Here is a 14,820-nt window from a genome sequence, read left to right on the forward strand (position 1 = left end):
ATACAGCATATGAGACTTTTCGTAATAAAAATAATAACAACGAATATTTGAAAGATATTATAAAAGCTATATACTACATTTCGACAAGGAAAATGATCGATTTGAAGCATATCTATTATAAAATTATCCCGTTGTATTCATTATTTGTCCACGTTTTAGTCACTAACAATGTATATAACCTAGCATATGCGTGGTACAGAATCCCAAAGGAAGTTGTAACAACATAATCACTTGAAAGCAGCATTTTACAAGGTCACATGATAAACGCGAACCTCGAACGTGCAGACAATGTACTAATCGGTCGGCAATATCGAGTAAAGCGATACGATTAATAAACACAGTGCACTCGGCTTCAGCCATTGCAAATAAACTTGACAATTTTGAATATAATTACATCTGATTTTGATACATACATCAATATTAATTTTTCATTATATCGACCTTTAAATTAGATCAAATATTTATGCTAAATCGAGGCATGATATTTCTTAAATATTCGCTTTTAGTTTTTTCTATATATTTAGTGATCAAATTGTAAAAACTTTCAAACGGTGTAGGCTTTAACAACTTTTTGATTTAAATTTAATCAAATTATCTGTCAAGCTCCGTCTTGAAATTCCCCTTGAGATTATCATGCTGTTTAAATAATGGTTTACTATCGTCGTGTTACGGGCTTACACATAAAATACTCAGACAGCACCGTTTTTTATTATAATAAAAAATTATTATGAAGATTTATTTACAAGATGACCGATCAGTGTGATGATCCGACTATTGTGCATCATTTGATACGAAGATATGCCGTTCCTCAACTTAAAATGCATCACTGAATTGTGAATATTTAAACATTTACATTTTAATAATTTCAACCAAATTTGCAGTGAATTTGCGTTTTAACAAGTTCTTGGGTATAATGCTAGATTAAGCACGATTTTGATATATTTTGCCGAGTTACTGATCGTCAGTTACTTATCACATTCAAATGATGCAAGCAGTTAACGTACTAAGCTAGGGAGTATCATCCAAATATATTGATGACATACAGATTTATTACAAAATTTATTTGCAGATGGAGATACAGATAAAGTACTGCCAACTTCATATCAATGATAGCGAAAATAATACAAGAGAATCCTAGGTTAAATGAAAAATATCAATGCATCGGGGTAGTTTTCACTTTGAATGCATACATTTTTATTTATGAATTTATTTAGTTTACTTTGTTTGCCCGTGTCATTGTATTGTAATGTAATCGAACGTTGTTGTACTGTATTGTCTCTTAATTTATAAGGTTTTGTTTCGTCTAAGCCTTATGCTTTTAGAAAGACAAATTGTATTGAGATACGTATCTCATATTACCAACTGCTTATCACATTGAAACAGATCTTGAGGGTTCGGTTTCATTTCCTATTTGAGGCGGTATCGTGAATGAAAGTACGGAAATTTGAGGGCAAGATTATATGCAAAACGGATGCTGGTTATTGAGATAACGAAACATGGTATCGCTTTTCAGCGAATTTCAAGAACAATTCGTAGATGACAACGATCTCATGAGTAAATTACTCTATGAACAGAGATTGTTATTACATAAATAACATCATATATCTATATAAAAACCAGCACCAATATTTGTCTTTTTCTGTGCCCCGTCCCTCTTGCCAATCAAAACTCGCGGCATTCTAATTTGTTTATTTTTCTTTTTACTTCATTTTAATTTTTATCTTCAACCTCTTTTATCTCGCATATTCCATTTTTTTTACCTTTAGCTCTGATGCTTAAACTTTCTTTTATAACTCACGTCCTAGCACTGGCTAGTAAATATATATAGCGATGCTTACCATAAGCCATGACCAGCATTCTCTGAATAAATGTTCTTCATACTTTCTAGGTCGTAGTTGCAAACGGATACACATTTTCCTCGTTTTGAATTGTAGGAACTAACTTCCTTTCAAAAGCTAAAAGCTTTCAGGCGCCTTCATATTGCTGTCTAGGTATTGTTACTACTTTGTGGTCTCAAACTAAGTACCAGAAAAGAGAGAAAACCGACAAGTTTTATAAAATTGAACAGACACATAAGTTCCCTAGAAAGCAGAGTGAAAATTTAAAACAGACTGATAGTGTTGTGAATAAAATACCATTAGTCCTGGAAGTTGTATCACGAATCCAAATGTATAATGTATAATGTTGCAACTGAATTCCAGTAGTATTGCAACAAAGTTCCGATATTGAATGTTTTGATATGCCTGTTGTCTCAAACGTGTTAATGTTCCAATAGCATGAATTTTGATGATGTGCTTTCAATCTTTTGATATATCGCAATAATATAATCTTACAATTTTCTTGTCTGAATTCACTATAATTGCAAATAATTTTTTCTGTCCAAAAATAGTATTGATGAGCACTTGGTATTTCTAGTCAATATTGTTTTGAAAGAAATATTTCCACCCAAACGGAAATCTGAACACAAGTGTAAGACTGATTCTGTTTCCAAATGTTAAGACAAGCATGTGTAATATCTCAAGCAAACAATACTATATAAAAAGCTGAGACACAAAACTGGAACCAGGATGAGGGTCAAAATTTATGAAAAGATAATGTCTATTAATAAAATTATATTAGAGAACATGTAAAATATCAGGTACACAAGTTTGTTTATAGGGGATTGCGAATATCAAAGATTCAGATTATGATAAGTATGTATAACTATATTGATAATGATCCTAATATTTAATCTATGTTCACAGAGAAATATTAGCTATGTATTATGCTGTTACAAACTCAATATCCCTAACCAGGTCCACAGTGGACTTCATTTTGGACTAAGTTCATAAAAATTATACATAACATCTAATCATTGAGAAAAAGTCAACAGCAAACAATACCAATTAGACAAACATAATACTGTTGTGTATGCCTTGTGTTTTGTTTTAAAGAGTATTGTCTTCGGCTTTCTTCTCACTGCTAAAGGAAATCTCACGACCATTCCATTTCACAATTGCATGCCTTTTATCTTTCCTCCTCATTTTCTTCGAAATTTCATTAACATCGTATAGCTCATATTGTCTGTCGTATAGAGATAAACTTTGTTGATAAAATATGCCATTTACATGTTCTTCCTTTAAGTAAAGTTTGCAAATAAATGGATCAGAACAAAATATTTGCCTAATCATTGTAAAAAAAAGATCCTCGGTAAAGTTAGGAAACCGGATATAGAAAATATGTTTTGCAATGCAAACAAATGACTGTTTCACCAGCTTTTGATTTAGCTGTTATAAAGTTGTTCAAATTGTCAGCTAACATAATCAATACTTTTGATTTCTCTTTTGTTTTCTTCCTCGCTTCAAATGGTGTTGTTTTCATTTGTAAAGTGTTACGACAGGACTCAGTTACTCTTGCTAAAGCATCAGCTTATATTGTGGTTTCACTTTGCTCAACATACGTTCACATTCTAGACTTCTGGATTCTTCCAAGCCCTTCCACTTTAGGTAGCAGGTATTTTAATTGATCTAAATAGGTTTAAAAATAGTTAATGTGGTTTTCTGTCTCAACAAAACCATAACTTTGCTTGTTTAAACACTTGTTTCATTCACACAAAGGATCCTTTCTTAGCTTTCTGTGTTTCAACAGCTTTCTAGAAGCATCATGTACGCAATCTTCATGTGTGTATTACATTTCCATTCCAAAATTATTCCGAGAAGACATAAGCTGCTGACAACACGTATTTGTATCCGTTTGTGCTATGTTTCCATTACAATCAAGGCTCCCTGCCACTAATCAGTCAACATACTTATACAGACCTTTCTGTATGGATTTCAATTTGAACTTTCTTGTGCAACATGTTGTTTCATTGTTCCATTAACCATTTTTTCAAGTCAGTTTATTTTCCATTCTGTTTCCCACTTTCTTTTGTTACAATATATTTTTGATACTTGTCAAAAGAACTATACTTTCTGGATGAAGCAGGTGCCTAAAATGCCAATATGTGTCGTGCTGAGGAAAGTCTGCACCAACAACTACTTCATCCCGAAAATACTCTGTATTGATGACTTTTTTTGTAGGTTACGTTTTGTTATGCATTATCGATAAGCTATCTAAAACTGGAACATGTATTTTAATCGTATTTCAATATATCTTTTATTCTTTGAGGTGTATGAATGGTATCAGATTTTTGTTGATTTCGTACCTGTGTACGGTTGAAGCTTCTGCGTATATTGAAATTCTATGACCTGTTTTAAATCGAGCTTGTTTTTCGGAAAAATTTATCTCTGATTGTGTCAAATCGTTGTAGATTAATCTTGTAAAGTTCATCACATTATCGCGTTGTACTTTGAATCTAACTGAAAACAGATGTGTATATTTATAAACATCAAATACGTGATTTGTCCTTTACAGATTAGTTTGGTCATCTTGCTATCACTGTTCATGCCGCTTGTCTGTTATCATTCTCATGAATGATATGTTGTAACACAAATTCTCTGCTTAGTCTACTTCTCATTCAATCTTGTAAAGAAATGCTCTTTTATATTGATGCTGCGATTTGTGAATTTGCTTAAGCTAAACTCATTTAATATTTATATCACATCTCTGAAACTTTTAACAATATCGATTTCTGCAATTATTTATATTCCATACAAAATCTGATGTGGCGGACACTCCGTGACTACCTGACATAGTGACGTGGAATAGTTGACTAGTGCCTGGCATAGTGACGCTTTTTATTGGGAAATACTTATCGTTTACTACTTTAAAAATACATGTGCACAAGCTCTCATTTCAAATTGTTGTGGAAAAACATCCATAAGCCATGCAATTGTTTCATTACTATGACATCTGTTCTTTACATTTTTGTTTGGTGACATGATACCCTAGCGTGATTCAATAGTTCTATATCTGCTCCAGCATCCTAGTTTGACCTGTTAATGTTTTCGTATTCCCGCCTTACGATTCTTTAGTGCAAACATTGCAAGTGCAAGAGAACAGTTGTTATACCAATACAGGACACAGAACAGTTTGTTATTGATAGTGATAGAATTTTAACTTATTAGTGGACCATTGCACATATTATCAGTCCTAACACTTCTCTCTTTCCATTTATCATTGTTGTCTTGGAAGAGAAGGACTAATACATTCGAAGTTTAAATGATTTATTATGACTGAATTAATATTATTTGCATATTCGGTGATACCTCACAGTACTTTTTCAGCATCATTTATGTCATTAACATAATGCAAAACGGAAAGAATAAATTATTGAACTAGTAGTAAAAGTGACGAAGTTCAGTGTTGCAGTAAAACAGACTTTGCAAACATTCAAAGCAGTAAGACTCTACTATATAGAAAGTCTGTTCAATAGATATTGTATTCAAAAGTAGATAATGGAATATATGTGATAATTATGATCATATGTTGCAAGGAATCCAATAGGTTAAGTGAATGTAAACATATTTACCAAGTGAAGTAGGTTTCAACTCAAACAAACATCAACTATAACTTAATTTAAAACGTATTTTAATGTTTTGATGTTTCGCTTCCAACTGATGTTATATTCATGTCCTGAAAGTTATCTTTGTTTTTGCTTATGAGCTGTTGATTAAGTACCGTATTCGTCAATGTGTTGTGTACTGAAAACAACTTTGAGTACTATATACTAAATATCTAAACATTATGACAGTTACAATTGGATCTATAGTTTTAATACCTTATCAGATGTTGTTTTTTTATTTCACTACGAAATCGAGCTTAGAATGCTAAAAGGACTTTACTAAGATAATGACTGTCAATAGTTTCTATTCTCTTAGACAGGGATAAGTGTTTCGATGTAAAACTGCATATGTGTATCAGAAAGTGTTGATATGGAACCCATTTCGTTAATAGGCTGTCGTAAACAAAACGTTTGCTTGAACAAAGTAAATGTAAAATATAGGCAACAAAGCATTCATTTTAAGTATTAATTAACATTCTAATCGGTAAGAAACATACAAAAACTACTGACGTTTCACGAATTATCCTATTACGTAGCTTATGATTCCTGTCCAAGTTCTTATAGGTTTATACAAGTAAATAGTTTTCATTCTTTTAAATGTTTAACTTTGATATTGATCTGACTAATTTACTATAGTTACGATTTGCTTCCCCTCTGGTCTTCATCTTGTTGATAGACTTTGCAATTGTGCTTGCTGGTTTTTTGCTTAAATAACTTTATCGTCTTTCACTCATTGGACGTGTTTATCTTATTATGTATTTCAGTTTTAAATATTTTTTCCAAACATAGATTCCCAACGTAAACATTAATTTCATCCAACTATTTGTTATTGATGATATGACCTAAGTCTCCTCTCTGAAGTCATTGCAATGTTTTATTCATCAGTTTCTGCTTCTTTTGCATCTAAAGTTTTTGCCTGACACCAAATGTTCCTTTCAATATTTGTGACCATTTTTTCCCGGATTTGGAAACGGCATTTATCTTTAGTACACTGTGTTTGTTTGATGCTTTGTGGTTTGTTTGTAATTGAACAACCACCTTTATTTTGAACTTGTTAGTTTATGTATATTTGTATGGCACTGTGCATCTTTTTGCTGTATTCCTAAATCAGTGAGAGCGTCTTGTTTGTTGCTAAGCGCTTGAACGTTATGAACATTATGAACCAATTAATGAAACAGGTTTCATGTGTGTTTAAATGATTTCTTAACTTATTTGTATATTTATGAATCAATCCTTTTGTTATTCGTAGTGGTTAAGCTCTACATGGGCCATGAAATTCGTATCAACATTTATTTAAGGGAATATTTCAAATTCAAATTAAATAAACTTTAATTGCAATTTGTATAGATCTCTATCAAAATATTGTGGAATTCTGAGTTCTTTGTCTTTGTTGTTGACTACTTGGTTAGATACTTCAGAACTTTAGTTTACGTTAGAGAGCTATGAATTACTACCAAACAATTTACGGGCATCAAACGACTAAACATTTTCGGGCATTACATCATTTATCATTATTATCTGACATATAGATATATATTAGGTAATTATATCAGCGGCCGTCATATACGTGAATACCATTATCTTTATATCATTAGCTACACATTGACCAAAATACGATTTGTAAGGATCAATATAACATTAAGGATCAGTATAACATTAAGGACTTAAGAGTTGAGAAATTGAATATCACAACAAAAGCATGTTGATAGCATTGCGAACTGGGGATATAAAATAGTAACATAACAATGTGAAAGTGACAAGGAATTCGAAAAATGGTACGTAGAAGGGACTGAGAAAACCCATGAAACCTTGCCTAAGGCCACAGCGGCCAACTTATAATGATGGAAAAGCCACAATTATGCGTGCAAATACCTTACTGGCGAGCACGTGTTTTCCTTTTAACTATCAAGAGGAGATGCCGAAATAATCACCTACCTGTAAATAACGTTAGATTCTTCTCATATCTTTTAAGTTATTTATTCTATGTCAGTAGTGCTAGTTGTATAAATTAATGACACGAAAATACTTTAGCATGGAACATCAGGATAGCGAACGGAGTACCCCGGAGACAAAGATGGTTATGTTGTTCGCCAAGGTTTTTTGCGACGAGTGTCCAGTCACGCTGAAATTTAGTTTTCAGCAGTTACAAATGCTTGTCGCCTGGCCGAAAGGGCCACATGAGGTTGGACCAGACTCCACCAGTAACTATAAAATTAGTTGCCCACTTATAAGTAGACTTATATCTCTTTTGAGCATAACGTGACACGTGTTCAATTATGTGCAAAACACGTTTCATTATACGTTAACCGGATGTTATATTTAAACCAGTCTGTCCACTACATTTCATCAAATTATTGATCCGTAGATATTCTCACTAAAATAACGTTTCATTGACTAAACAAGCAAATAATTCTTCCTGTGCCTAACAATTAATCATTATGTAACAAACTATCTGGCAAACAATGTCACGCTGGTAAATATATAAATATTATGTGTGCTAAAATGCCAAACATGCACACAAAACAGCTACCTTGCTCTTTATCCCCTGGGGTAAATATTGCATACAGTTTGAATTTCCTTTTTAAACACTAGCGTTTCGTTTCATCGTAAGTACATCAACTGCGGTTCAATTCTAACTTGTGATTGCGTCCATAGTTTGAATTGCCTCGGAATTCCTACCAATTCGTTCCACTGTATGAAAACAATGCTTGTTGAATTCTGAGAAATAACAAATTGGATGAATATTTTATGTTGCGGTCTATGTGGATTAAACAGGAAACGTGTGGCATTGGATTGACAGACCAGCACATTTCGATGTCCGCTTTGCCCATTTTAATTTAATATTAATGAACTCATTTTCACTGCTATTATTTAGATTTGCCTTGGTGTAATCATTAACTGAAATGTGCCACAGTCGTTCGGTTAGAAATGCATGCATCAAAGATATGAAATCAGAAGAAAAATGATAAATATCGGCACTGGAAGTCCAGTACCGTTTGTTGCAGGCATGAAGTCCATTCCAGAAATGCGATAAGGCATGAGGCGGTAAAGCTGGTTTCAGTTGTCTTAAAAAGCAAGTGAAAAGGTAGACTGCTTCGGCATCACCTTTTAGTGTCCTTTGTTAAAAGACAAGATCGTAAAGCGGAAAGGCGCTGGGATGGGCCTAGAGTCAGAAGGATGTTGTTCCAATTGTTTTATTGCTTTCTATGCTTCAGAGGCTTTTGCTGACACCATGCTCCTTGTTATGAATTCAAAGCAATACTTATATCTCTTCGCGGCTCTTTTGTTCTTTTTATGCCATTTTAACAAATGCAACTCATGTGTATGCCTTGAGTAGAGTATATCTTATTTCATTTTTCATGGCGGTATATTTGTTGACTTCGCATACCATATGTTTGTATCACCCTTGCCGCCCTTTGTGTAAGTCATCAATGATCATATCCAGCATAGTGTCGCCCAAGACGTGCATCTCATCATGCTTGTTGGCGGTCATAGATAGGCGAAGGTAAATAAAATTGGCTGCAATGGAAACTGGACGATAGCTTAACAAATGTATGTCAAAGACAGTCGCAAAGGGGTGGCAATGAAATTGGACATCATGCGCCCTTAGCACAAACCAACTTGTTTACTAGCGCCGTTCAGGCATTGCAATCAGGGCATTTTCAGAATGTGAGATTTTGTTTATATATATAATCACCCTTTTAGATAAAAATTAATTCGTAACAAACAAAATAGTAGACTATTTGGGCATGGTCTGACGAATGCCGATAACTGGAACATAAATCTCACATTTCAAAATATTTTATTCTTTTGTAAAAGCAGAAAGATATATCTTGTATCTAAATATTATCACTAAGAAGAAGTCTCTGACTATACCATTTTGTATTTCCTGATCAAAATGTTGAATAATAGTCGCATTTTATAGATACGATCTTGTCATATTTAACGACAAATGATGCTTACGGGGAATTTTTGGTTTCCTAAAACCTACATATCAATTTTAGTACCGGATTAACGTCACCTTCTCTCATTATTATCCTAACTTATAGGTAATTTATGGTAAAAATGGTCAGTGAAACTTTTATGCGGTTTTACTTTCTCTTCATGCTACACGTGTGAAAACAAGTTGTTATTGACCCAGGTAACGCATGTAAATGTTGATATAGTTGTATACGTATATGTAGGGTATATATGTGAATGTATCACACACAAACACATTTTTAAACTCACATATCACATACATATTATTGTGGACACTCTTCTATCCTATGAAAAATATAATACTGTAACAGATGAATTTAGGACCCTTTGCTCTTCCTTGGACACGTTCATTAAAATAAAGTTTCCATTTAATATTTGTATTGAAATTAATTATTTCTTTCAGGATGGGATGTAAGGCTCGTTGATGGTTCAACTAAATATGAAGAAAATGTTGAAATATCTGTAAATGGATCTTGGGGGTACATTTGTGATGATGATTGGGACGAACGAGACGCTAGGGTCATTTGTAGAATGCTTGGATACACGTAAGTCCCTATATTACTACTACTACTGCTACTAGTAATAATAATAATAATAATAATAATAAGAAGAAGAAGAAGAAGAAGAAGAAGAAGAAAACGAAGAAGTAGATGATATCATGAATAATAATAATAAGAAGAATAAAAAGTATTAAAAAGTAAGCAATTTTTTTTTAGTTGAAAGTAACTTTACTAGATCAAAGTTAGGCATGATTAATTTGCAGTTTCCCTTTCAAAACATTATTAGAGAATAATTTGGATAAACAACTTAATGGGTTCATAATTATATGATTTCATATCATTCAAGTGAACGTACATTTGGGAATGAAGTGTAGAAAGCGACCACTATCAAATGCATTAAACAGTTTATATATTGCTGGATCTCCGATACGTTTATGAACCATTTATTGAAAAAAGCGTTGTCATGATTTTATTTAGTAGCATTTTATTTCATATTGCGTTTTTTCTGTATCTGGTCCTTTAAGACATGCCTTTTGATGCAATAAATCATTCTGTCACATGTCAATAAAAACGTGTGTTTTCTTCTTGGATAATATAATGGCTTGATAATGCGAAATGATAAAGTATAGTTTGCAGAAATGTTCTCTGGAACAGCAACAGTAAAATCTTTGTGTTTGTTAAAGGAGTTCCAAAACGTCATTGGACCAAAACATTTAAATAGTTCTTGTTGATAACCTCTTTATATTATGGAACATGCCTTTCTTAAACGTTTTCTTTTTGTTTCAAGAAGCAGCAACATGTCCCTTACTCTAAAAGTTTTCCGATAATTTGATAAGTGATCTACATAGATCATATACGTACGGCTACATTCACCATTAAACGACGTATGGTGGGCTGTATTTGTTCAACAATCACCAGAATAAACTCTACAGTAATATATTAAATTATGAGAGTTCTTAGCCACTTGATTAATTTTGTATCCATTTTCATTCTTAAGTAATTGTTTGGAAATTAACTCAACCCAAAAGCAATTTGAGGACATTTTGTACAATCCTTGAGCACTCTGGCCACTCGTCTCCAAAATATCAAGACAACCCGTGGCCCTTTCTTCTTCGATATATTTTTTGAAATCAGGAGGCAACGTTTCTTCAGTGCTTTTCTAATCTTTGGTCGCATAATCTCTTCGTCTTTCATCCAACGTTAACAAAATGCAAAAGAACATGTCCGGCAGTTTATTTGGCCACAAAGCAAGGTAAGCTGAATTTAAGTAGGTTACAAATTATCGGCATCTTTTATTCTATAATGACGATGGAGCTGCGATGAAGATGCCCATTCTGGAATGAGAATCTCTGCTGCATCTGCAGGACTTGATGGTGTTGTCATGGGTTGCAACAATCTATCATATATTGTCCATTATACTGCCTCGTTTCTCCTCTGCAAATATGCAACTGTTGTCCCTTGCATCTCTGAACTACATGATTAAGGTGTTATCATTAGCTACTTCGTTTATGTGCATGTGCTTCTCAGATGCCCATTTTGATGTTCAAAGTCTTATTGTCCTTCGCCCATCCATATATGAAGCCTTATAACGTATTTGTTGGGAACTCTATCCTTCCAGTAGATGACGAGGTCTAAACTGCTTAGCATCTTTTCTTTGTTTGGGAATAGGGTTGACTATTCGCTGCCGTTGAAGAGGTGTGGATAATCCAGGCTTGATACACTTGTATTTTGGTGCGTTTAGTCAGGTTGTTGTTTGCTTCAGAGTCTCTTCCTCCTTTGCAACCGTTCTAATGAGGGAGTTGCATTCTGCGTCAGGAGAGATAGGCAATGATGGCAGACGCAGGATATGTGGACATGAGGACAAGCTCAAGTTCGTACTTGTTGATCTTAGTGGAATGTGGCTCTTCAACAGCGTGACACATCCTTACTGTATTTTTCAGGCTGATGATAAGCCCAAATTCCTTGCAAGATTGTGAAAATCGATCAAAGAAGTTCTAGAGACGAGCCTCTGTCTGCCTTGTCAATGACGCATCGTAATGAAAGAGTATGGCACGGAGGAGGACCGTGCGGATTTGGGTTTTGAATCAGAGACGTGTGATGGTGTATAGTTTTCGATCTTCATAACGTAAAGGTACATTCCGTCGTTTGATGATCCAGAGGCATGCTTCAGCAGGGTAGAGTTGAATATACCGAACATTGGTGGAGCAAAAACATATATAAACTTGATTCCAATTCATACCAGTATCACAAGAGGAAAGAGGAAAGGCTGGATCATACTGACCAGCTTAAGGGTCATTTAAATCTTCTATTGGCAGCTTGAACAACCCGCTTCCGTTAACAAGGTCAGAAACATTTGTCAGGTCAATGAAGGCTGTAATGTGTGGCTTTCTATGTTCCCTGCAATTTTCTTCAGTTATTTAAGCAACAAAATCTTAAAATCATGTCGATGGTAAACCATTCTGATATGAAACCGCACAGTGATTAAGAGTACAATCGATCCGCTAAGGGTTCTAGTCTGTTCATGATAATTCGAACAAATACCATGCCTACATTACAAAGTAGACAGATGGCGCGATCGCCGTTTTGATGTAGAGATTAACAATGTAAAGGTATCTCATATTTTGTGGTCCTTCACCCTCTTTCCAGCGTAAACAAAGGAGATCGTGGAGGAGTTTGTATATGATAGGTACTCCAGATTTGAGGGTTTCTTGTATCATGCAATCTTTTTCCGGGGGACATTCTATTTCCTATGCTATATAGCCATGCTGAGCTCATGAACTGTTAACTCATCGTCAAATACGTCCACGATAGGCAAAGATGTTGGGTGCTACATCACAGACAATATTGTACCGAAAGTACAAGCTCTGAGTAGTGTTCTATAAACTGCTATATTTACTTGTTGCGATCAATAATGATCTTTCTTGTAACTGATTTTAGAAGGTTGACTTTTTAAAATGGACCTATTGCCTTCGTGATCGCTTGCATATGGTGTTTCCTGTATCTGCTGATATTTGGATGTTCTTACATAGCTGCAGCCACTAGTTGTTATCACTGCCTCTTATATTCTTTAGTTCCTTCTTTCTGACAGCTTTCATTGCCTGTAAAGGTTTCTAATTTGGTGGAATCCTGCAGTTGGCAAGGGCGAAACCTTTGGCCTCAGTGACAGGGATCACTTCACTAGAGTTTGATTCGAACCAGTTATTGGTATTACTTTGTGTTTTGCCAAAAACTTAAAGGTTTTTACTGCAAATTGCCTTCTTCATTGTCTTCCTTTTCTTCTGAGCACTCCTACTAGCAATGATGGCGCGGAGAACTTGTTGGCGGACGTCAGTCCACAGCCGCGACTTCTCTTGGTTAGTTCTAATGCTAACGTTAATGTGGTGTATTCCTCTGGGTATGGATCAGTTTGAATTCCATGGTTTAAGTCTGACTTTGTTGAGTACCAAAACATTGTTCAAGTCGCAGTCATCGCTATGGTAGCTGCGAGTGATGAAGATGCTCTTGAAGCTGGTGCTCCTGCTAAGCATCAGATCCAGTTGGTACCAGTGGCCACATCTGGGATGTCTCCATGATGCCTTAAGTTGAGGCTTTGTCTTTAAGTTCATGCTTGTGATGCTGAATTCAATGTAAGAGCAAAGTTCAAATAGTCTCTGTACCTTGTCTTTCATTTTCCAAATGTCCTAAACAAGTGGGTTAATAATCATGATCAACACCAACTCCTGCGTTAAAATTTCCTAAAAGGTAAAGATGTTCATGTCTGGGGACTCAGTTAACGGTGGATTTGAGTTTGTTATAAAACTGGTAATTTGTTGCGGAGGACGAGTGCATATCATAACCAAGAGTGAAATGTTGACTGCGAAGCCAGATCTGTACTATACTGTTTCTTCTGGGCTTAGACCTTGCCAGACTAGTGTGATTGTATTTTCTCTAAGCGATAAAGTTGATGCGACGATGGTGCATGGAGGGTTGCAAATCTTAACCTTTAGTCTTTCCATTTCAACATTGATCAAGGCAGTTTTTGTGACTCTTTGAACTGTTGAAAGATGTCGTTGGTCTGACATTCCAGTTTTAATTCGATCGTCGAATATAGACTCTAAGTTTCAAGCACCCACTGAAGCTGGCGAACTGTGGCTGGACAACACCTTAGTGTTTGGGGACTGCCCAGCTTTGTCAATTGCGATGCGAGGAACTATCCCACCATGGAAGGCAATCCCTACCTTCCGTTCTCTACGGCATTGAGATAGTACTTATAACCGGTAAATGCTGCCTCACGTGTTACATCGACACTGTGAAACGAGGCTAGAATGACCCCTCAGGATGAAACATTGTTATTTTTTAAAACTATTGGTACATCAGTACAGAGAAATATATTGGTACATCAGCACATCCGATATTATTGTTACCTCAGCACAGTTAAGACTATGAAATTCATTCCGCACATTCTACACTTTGGAACCTGTGATATATATATATATATATATATATATATATATATATATATATATATATATATATATATATATATATATATATGTATATGTATGTATAAAGAGATCACGCAGACCATTGATCCAGAACCTGTGAGTAGTTTTACCTTGGAAAACTGTACTGTCCTTGACTGAGACTGAACCGTTTAATGCACGCAACACATTTAATTTATAATGATATTAACTAGGATTGCGAGCACATTTACTTTGAAAGTTTTCATACCTACGACTGTACGAGACTATTATTATAATTGCCACATCCCCGACAAGAATAGACGCACTGGATTGTAATTTAATACTTAAAAAATAACTATAATTTAAACTTGTCTGCGTACAATATCTCACATGGAACAGATTATATTGTTTCCCA

General features: G+C 34.6%; 1 protein-coding gene across 1 annotated transcript in view; it reads left to right on the top strand.

The window, feature by feature from the left end:
• Window positions 1-14,820, top strand: part of LOC149798759 (neurotrypsin-like) — a 77,298-nt gene that overhangs the window by 20,081 nt on the left and 42,397 nt on the right. The window contains exon 3 of the mRNA XM_089957288.1: window positions 9,867-10,008. Coding sequence (XP_089813414.1) covers window positions 9,867-10,008 — 142 coding nt within the window. The remainder of the gene's footprint in view (window positions 1-9,866; window positions 10,009-14,820) is intronic.

This window comes from Sinohyriopsis cumingii, chromosome 5 (assembly GCF_028554795.1).
Source record: "Sinohyriopsis cumingii isolate HCF-2022 chromosome 5, ASM2855479v2, whole genome shotgun sequence".
Taxonomy (NCBI): Eukaryota; Metazoa; Mollusca; class Bivalvia; order Unionida; family Unionidae; genus Sinohyriopsis; species Sinohyriopsis cumingii.